Below are 8,150 nucleotides of genomic sequence, written 5' to 3' on the forward strand. Positions count from 1 at the left end.
GGCCACGCGCCAGCGCTCGCGACCGCCGGCCAACGCTGGGCGCAGCCTTGGACGCGGGGCGCCTCGCGGGGCAGTAAGGAGCCTCTCGATTGGTGGGTGGGCATGTGGGCGGGCCGAGGCGTTGAGGTGACCTGATCTCCCGCTTCCGGTCCCCGTGTCCGGCCGGGCTGGGGTCGCGCCAGGGGCCGCGCGGGCCAGGGCGGCTCCCCGGGCAACCCCGGCCATGGACTCGCGGCTGCTGCGGGCCCTGTCACGGCCCTGCGGTTCGTGGGGGGAGCCTGGCTCGTGGCAGGTGGGGCCGGCGCGGGGGGGCCGGGTACCCCGGGGGGGTGAGCTGGGAGAGGGGGCCAGGTATCCCGGGAAGGGGGTGGAGTGAGTGAGCTGGGGAGGGGCAGCGGGTACCCCGGGGGGGGGTGAGCTGGGAAGGGGACGGAGTGAGCGAACTCGGGGGAGGGGCACCGGGTACCCCGGGGGGGGGCTGAGTGAGCTGGGAGAGGGGGGCCGGTTACCCCGGTGGGAGGGGTGAGCTGGGAGAGGGGGCGGAGTGAGCGAACCCGGGGGAGGAGCACCGGGTACCCCGGGGGGGTGTGAGTGAGCCCGGGGGGGTGAGCTGGGAGAGGGGGCCCGGGTATCCCGGGAGGGGGCAGAGTGAGCTCGCCAGGGGAGGGGGCCGGGTACCCTGGGGATGAGCTCGGAGACGGAGGCTGTGTACCCCGAGGGGGAGGGCTCGGGTGCTCTGCGGGGGCAGGACGGGCGAGACAGGCTTGCGTATCCCAATGGGGCGACCACAGAGCCACACATGGTGCCTGTCGGCCCGGGGCTACGGTTGGGCTGGTCAGCCCGTGTCTGGCGCTCACCCGCGCTGGGTGCAGCTCATCCACTGGCCCTTCCTGGGATCGTTCAGCCCTGCATCCTCTCTGCCACGCCAGGCATCTCCTGCTGCCTGCGGGACCCCTCTGTCGCCTGAGTGCAGACAGACAGAAAGGCCTCTGGCAAACAAGGGTCGTTCCGGTGTACCCTTCGCTGCAGCATCAACTGCTGCTGTGGAGGGACGGGCGCCCGTGCGGTGGCGGGTGCTGCGCCAGCCCGGGGAGGGCACTGCTGGGAAGGGGGATAACTCTGATCACTTGCTGCCTGTTAGGTGAAGGACCCAACGTGGTTGTGTACAGCTTGGATGCTGACGGCGGAGCAGCGGGGAGCCATTGGCAGAGGGTGCTTCAGAACCATCGCATCCATGGGATCAAGGAGCGGAGGAGTCCCTCCTCAGAAGCTGAGCAGACTCTGGCTGTCTTTGGGGGCAAAGGTCTCATTGTCCTGGAGCTGTGTGCACGAGGGAAGGAAGTGAGTCTAACTCAACTCTGCCAGCTCTGTGAGCTGCACGACTGGATATGGGATCTGCAGTGGCTGGTGGGCAGCACAGGGACCCTCACTTACATTGCGTTGGCCCTTGGCCATAACTCTGTGGCACTCTATGACTATGCCAGTCACAGGACCCTGCGGGAGGTGCACTGCGAGGAGAAGTGCATCCTCTACTCTGCTTATCTGGTTGGAGACAGCTGGGATGAGCTGGTGGTAGTGGCTGGCACAGTCTTTAACCAGCTTGTGGTCTGGCGCGTGGCTGACAGGAGCGATGAAGAAGCAAGGATAAAACCCCAGAGGAGGGTCAGTGGACACGACGGAGTCATCTTTAGCATCTGCTACTTAAAGAGCAAAGGCATATTGGCCTCAGCCTCGGATGACCGGAGCATTAGGGTGTGGGATGTTGGAGACCTGCAAGCACCTCGTGATCCAGTGCGCTGCCTCCTGGTGTGTTATGGCCACCAGTCAAGGGTGTGGTCTGTCAGGCTGCTGAGCGACTATCTCATCAGCATTGGGGAGGACGCTGCCTGCATTGTGGGAACTACAATGGAGAGGTTGTTCAGAGCTTCAGAGGACACAAAGGCCACAGTGTCAGGGCAGTGGCTGTCCATGAGGCACGAGGCTGGGTGGCCACAGGTGGGGCTGACACTGGGGTTAGACTCTGGCACATTAGAGGACCTGAACCCAGTGGGAATGGCCTTGTGCAGCTAAACTTCAGCCCGCCCCATAGGAATGGATCCCCCAAGGCTGTAAAGCTGGTGGACGCAAGCCGGCTCCTCGTGATGACTGATGCGGGCGCCATCTACAGCTACGACTTTGCCTCTAAATGCTGGGCTTTGGTCATGGAGGATGCAAACTATCAGTCCTACTGTCTCCTGGAAATTGTGCAACTAGCCAACGGCATCGTGCTGTGTGCCATGGGCAATCTGACGGGGCATGTCAAAGTCTTCCCTCTCTGCTACCCCATGGAAAGTGAGGAGAAGAGGCTGTATGAGGGGAAGGTCCACAGCCTGAGCTGGGCCGCATGCCCACGTGGGGATCCCAGCAGGCATGTGCTCTTTGCCTCTGGCCCAGGGGGTGTTCTGCTCTGGCTGGAGGTCTCATGCTGCTCCTCCAGACGAGTGGCTTCTAGTGGAGAAATGTTGCTATCTCTTGCCAGTCTGCAGGCACAGGTGGCATACAAGCATTGCCTTCTTGCCCGAGGAGGGGCTTCTGGTCTGTGGTGACCGCAGGGGCTCCCTGCTGCTGTTTCCCTGCAGCACAGCTCTGGGATCTGCCTTTAGCATCTCTTCTGTGCTTGGACAAGGGATGCTGCTGATGACCGTGTGCATCATGGTTTGGTCTGTAAAGACTCCGGTGACAAGCCAGGTTTGATTTCTTCCCAGGGGAAGGAAACCGCCCCGTTCAGGGTCCCATTTCCCTGCTCTTTGGGCTTCATGGGAAGCTGGGTGTGACTTCAGTGACCTGCCATGATGGCTTTGTTTATCACGGGCAGGGACGGCTGCTACCGCCAGCTGCGAGTGCAGGGCCGGCAGCTGCAGGTGCTCAGGAAGCTGAAGCCATGCAAAGGGCTGGAGTGGATCGAACAGCTGCACTTCGCCCCTGATGGGAACCTGCTGGTGCTGGGCTTCCACGCAAGCCACTTTGTGCTGTGGAGCAGCCGGACCAACGAGAAGCTGCACTGTGTGCCATGTGGTGGGGGTCACCGCTCGTGGAGTTACGGCCGCTGGCTTCCTTCCGAAGTCTTTGCTTACATCAAGTCTGGGAACGTCTTGGTCTATCAGAGCAGGGGCAGGCCCAGCAGGCAGCACCTGCTGAGGGAGCCTCTGCATGGGCGGGAGTTGACATGCGTGCGGCATGTGGGCACAATAAGGACCCGCGGGTGCTGCCCAGTGGATATCCTTGTGACCAGCAGTGAGGACATGACTGCCAATGTGATTGCCGTCAGCGCATCATCCCATTCATTGGCTCCACTCGCAGCCATCAGCGACCACATCTCAAGCGTGAGAGCTCTGGCCGTGGCCAGGGGCAGTTGGCAGGAGGAGACAGCCGACTGGTCTGCTCTCCTGTTCTCTGCAGGGGGCAGGGCCGAGATAGAGTGCTACAGGCTCCTGCTCAGCTGCGACCACGATGCCAGGAGTGGCGTGGCCTGCCAGGTCATCCATGTGGCCTCCCATCAGCTGGACGAGCACTGGGATCACATGAGGAACAAGCACCGAGTCATCAAGATGGACCCGGAAACCAGGTAACACCCCGGCCTTCCCCAAGGAAACAGAGATGTGGGCTGGGGCACATGGGGAGCTAGTTCCTGCCAGGCCCTGGAGAGAGAGCCTGAGACCCCTGCAGTCTTCAGCCCTTCAGTCCAGGCCAGAGCTCTGCTGATGCTGAGACTTCAGGATGGCTGAGCCCTACTCCCCTCTCCCCCACCCCAGTCACATAGCTGAGGGCCCAGCTGAAAAGGGACTTTACCCTCCTGTCCTAGAGAGCTCACCCCGGGTCCCTCATGCCTCCGGTCGACCTGGAGATTGCCAGGCTGGTGGGATCTACCTCCCAGTCTGCAGATCAGGACAGGGCTCTGCTGCGCCCGGTGTGGAGGCAGGGCCTAGGGTGGACTCAGTCCCTACAGTTGTCTCCTCTGGGGCCAGAGCTGTGCAGCGTGTTGTGCTGGTGGTTGCAGTCGTGCTGTGGGGCTGCCCTGTGGGGCCCAGGCACAGGACGGGCCATCTGCCTGTCCTGTGGAGACTAGCCAATGGGCTGACTGGTTGCTGTGTTTGCTCCAGGTATATGTCCATTGCAGTTGTGGCTGGTATCGATGAGTCCTGCCTATTCCTGGCTGCCGCTTGCAGTGATGGATCTGTCCGGTAAGGAAGAGCCTCAGCTCTGATCCCAGAGACCTGCTTTCCCCCAATGGGCTGTTCCAGCTTGCCAGGGAAAGGAGACACACTGTGATCCAGAGAGGGAGCAAAGGCCAGGAGGAAGAGATGCAAAAGCAGCTGCTCCCCTGGTCTTCCCAACTCCTCCTGTGTGGAGTCTGTGAGGCAGGGGCTAGAAAGCGCTCCTCCTTCCCCAACTGCTCCCCTCCTCTCTGAGTTGGGAGAACATACCCTGAATCTAGCCACAGGGGCAGGAGAATGGGCACCTGGGCAGAGCAGCAGTGAAATCTGTGCATCCCCGCTCCCTTGCCCTGACTGCCTTCCCCTTGCTGCTACTGCAGGATCTTCCTGATGCTGGAGCCTGCCCAGAAGCTGCTGCTTGTGGCCGAGTCTTTTCACCACCAGCGCTGCGTCCTGAAAGTGGAGACATTTACGCACAGGGTAGCGGGAGACAGGAGGTGAGCACTGTTTGCACTGTGCTGCATCAAACATCCCTGCAGTTAGATGGGGAGAGGCGCTTTCAGCTGTGATTGGAGGAGAGCAGATGAAGAGGAGGGGTATAGGAAGGCTCATGCCCCACTGGCCAGCACCCCTCATCCGCAGGATAGCTTTGCCCCGGGTCTTGGCCTCCAAACCTCCCATCTGAACTGGGGAATTAATCCTAGCGGAGCTTGCACGGGTAGGAGCCAACGTGGTCCCATATACTCTGTCCTGCAGGGATCTAGGGATGCTTTGTGTGCAGATTGCTCTGGCCTGGCAAACCTCACCAGCAATCCAGGGCTGCTAGGACAGCTGCAGCCTCACTGTGACTGCTCAGGGTGCTATGGCTCTGTGGTCGGATTAAACGCTGGAGATGGGAGCAGCCTAGATCCAAGGGTTTGCTCACTGCAGGGACTGGAACCGCTGCAGACTCCCCATTGGGTGCCACCCAGGGCAGCTGGTTTGTGCGCTGAACCTCGGGGCCCAGGAATCTAGACTTAGTTCAGCCAGGAACCTCCCCCAATGTATTTGGTTTCTCAGGAGACACTTCCTGTGCAGCGCTGCCACTGATGGGAGTATTGCATTCTGGGATATAACTGCCACCACTGAGCATGCTGCAGCCGCCCTGGAGTTGGCGAGTGGAGAGCTGCAGCCCCTCGGTAGGTGTTTCCCCAGCTTTCCTGACTGCACTGATTGCCTGAAGTGTCCCCTGGGGCTCACTGCAGCTAGTGCCTGGGACTGCCTCCCAGGGACACTTCCAGGCAGTCATGGCAGCAGCCACTTTCCTTTGCAGTGGAGGTGTCTGTTGCTGCGTGCCCTTGGTTGTCACTGAGCTCTTCTTTTCTCAGCTCTGGGGGCCCCGTCCCTGGCTGTCCAGGCTCACAGCTGTGGCGTGAACAGCCTCCACGTTCGGCAGACAGCGGCAGGACGATATCTTGTGGCCAGTGGCAGTGATGATGGCTCCATCCACATCTGTCTCATTGCTGTGGATACAGCCCTGAGTGAGCTACCCCCCCTCCCTTCCTTGGGACATAGTGCCCCTTGGAGCCAGTGCCGGGGCTCGCATTCTGCTGCTGGAGGCATTCTCAAGGCCGTGTGCCCATGCGGCCCATGTGACAGGACTCAGGGTCTTGCGGCCAGACCTGCTGGTCTCCGCCTCCGTGGACCAGCGCCTGACGCTTTGGCATCTGTGCAAGGACAGCCTCGTCTTCCTGGGCAGCAGGTTCTGCCACGTGGCAGATGTGGCTGAGCTGGATTGCTGGGGAAGCGAGGAGCAGGGCTATGGCTGTGTGCTCTGCGGGCAGGGCCTAGAGATTGTCTGGTGCATGGCCCGAGCGAGTCCCCAGCAGCTCCCTTCCTCCAGGCTTTGGAATAAAGGGGAGCACGTGGCAAGGCCTCAGCTGCCTTATTTGGGGGGAGGGGCTGCCTGCTTGCTACAGAAACCGCAGAGCCTCCACAGCCCTCTGCTTCCATTGTCCCCAGCTGGGAGAGGGAGACCAGGCCTCTAAACCCTCTCTCCAGCTGGCACCCCATCCTGCCGCTTCATCCTGGTCCTAGTCCCCAGGGAGCTGGCATGTCAGCCGAGGATGCATCTCAAACGCTGGCAGTTCCCTCTGGGCAGAGCAACCTGGGAACCCAGCGGGGCCTTGCCCAGACCCCCCCCCAGTGATCCTAATAACACTTGGCTGTTCTGGAGCCCCAGAGCCCAGGGGTCTCCAAGCCCTTGACATGCTGATGAAGCCCCATACCACTTGGGAGCTGGAGCAAGTCAGATTGATCCCTGTGTCCCACATGGGAAACTGAGTCATGGTGTGGGAGTGATGAGCAGTGACCCACGGAGCAGAGAACAGAACCCAGGCTTTGTGACACCCAGTGACCTGCTGTACCCACCACTGCACTCTTCCCCTGCCTGCATAGACTCGGCATGTTGTGTGCTGGCCAGCTGCTCAGCTCCAGGATGTGGCTGACCGTGGATGTTCAGGGGCTGCCTGGCTTGGCTGCGTCCGCAGCATGTCCTGACTGCAGAGCCCTTGGAGGGGTCCCACTGCTGTGTGTCAGCGCCTGACAGCACCACCTGGATGAAGGAGACATCCTAGCCCCAAGCTGAGATGGGCAGCTGCTGGGGAACCGCTAACAGGGCCCAGGGCCCAGCAGACCCGAGCGCCAATGCAATGAGCAGTTTTATTCCCCATCCCCAGGCTCCTCCCGTGGGTGGTGCCTGCACTTTGCCCTGTGCCCTGGAGGTTTGGGGCCAACATGCTTGCGCTGGGACTTGCTGAAGGAGATGCTTTGTGCTGTTGCCTCCTCTCGGGCTTGGGCTCAGTAGTTCAGTGCCCTGCATCCTGGGCTGGCTGCGGTTACAGGCTCTCCAAGCGCCCCATGCATATTTCATAGCTCTGGATTGCAGTTTGGAGAAGCTGTGCCAGGCCCCTTTGACAGTCCAGCTGTTGTGCACTGATGGCTCCGTGGCCCTTGGGCCAGTCCGCTCTGGTGAGCTGCTGCTCTGGCTGTGAAGTGGGGTGAGTTGAGGGGAGGTGAGGAGCACAGAACGAGGGCACTGCACCTCAGGGGGAGGTGGCCCATGCACTGCTCTGTGCCCTCGCAGCACACTAGCCTGACATTGACCATCCAGGGAGACAGGGCAGAGCCCGAGTGACCTTCCAGAGGTGGCTCTTCAGGAGAGCAAAACAAAGGACAGCCCCTGGAGAGCCTAGGCAGGCAGGGAGGCTGCAGGCAACAGGCACACTGTCCTCTGTGACCAATGCAGTTGACTGAGGGTTAGCACTGCCCACAGCAGGAGTCACCAGCTGGCCAGGCTGAACCCTGAAGAAGGACGTGACCCCATCCTTGGGGAGGAGCCAGGGGCCTGGGAGAAACAAGGAAGATGGTGCCAGGGACCAGCTGGCCAGGACAGGTACGGCACTGTCTCAGTGCCAGTACACCCCCTGGGGGCTGCACGGGCTAGTATTTGACTGGGGGAGTCTCGTGTTCCTTGGGGCAGGAAAGCTACAGCTTCTGTTTCTCTTAGGCTGGTACTGTCGGGGCTTGGTAGCAGCGGAGCAGCCAGTGCCACGCTGATGCATGTAGAGCCCAGGGTCACCACTCCTATCCACTTGTTGCTGGGTCCTCAGCGTGGCTCAAATGCTGCTGAGCCCGCCAGGCTGTGTTGAGCTGACAGGTCTGGATTACGGTGTATGGGCAGAGCTGTGCAGGCATGGCAATGGGGACTGGCGGGCCTGAGGCAGAGCTGTGTGTGGAGGCCCAGGACTGGAATGGCGGGGGGTCTGGATCGGGGCGAGGTGGAGGTGGGGGCCCAGGACTGGAATGGCGGTAGGTCTGGATCGGGGTGAGGTCGAGGTGGAGATGGGGCCCAGGACTGGAATGGCAGGGGTCTGGACCAGGGAGGTGGAGCTGGGGCCCAGGATGGAATGGTGTGGG

General features: G+C 61.4%; 1 protein-coding gene across 1 annotated transcript; it reads left to right on the forward strand.

Annotated features, from left to right (window-relative positions):
- The first annotated feature begins 223 nt into the window (after nucleotides 1-223).
- LOC119858406 (WD repeat-containing protein 6-like) lies at nucleotides 224-6,645 on the forward strand. Its single transcript, XM_038408948.2, is given in 13 exon segments — nucleotides 224-242; nucleotides 245-292; nucleotides 1,142-1,894; nucleotides 1,897-2,488; nucleotides 2,490-2,662; nucleotides 2,665-2,739; nucleotides 2,742-2,844; nucleotides 2,846-3,604; nucleotides 4,140-4,220; nucleotides 4,574-4,690; nucleotides 5,253-5,371; nucleotides 5,561-5,718; nucleotides 5,720-6,645. Coding segments are annotated over 13 exon segments (3,498 nt in total). The 3' UTR covers nucleotides 6,221-6,645.
- The last annotated feature ends 1,505 nt before the right edge of the window (nucleotides 6,646-8,150 follow it).

Source organism: Dermochelys coriacea, chromosome 7, assembly GCF_009764565.3.
Source record: "Dermochelys coriacea isolate rDerCor1 chromosome 7, rDerCor1.pri.v4, whole genome shotgun sequence".
NCBI lineage: Eukaryota > Metazoa > Chordata > Testudines > Dermochelyidae > Dermochelys > Dermochelys coriacea.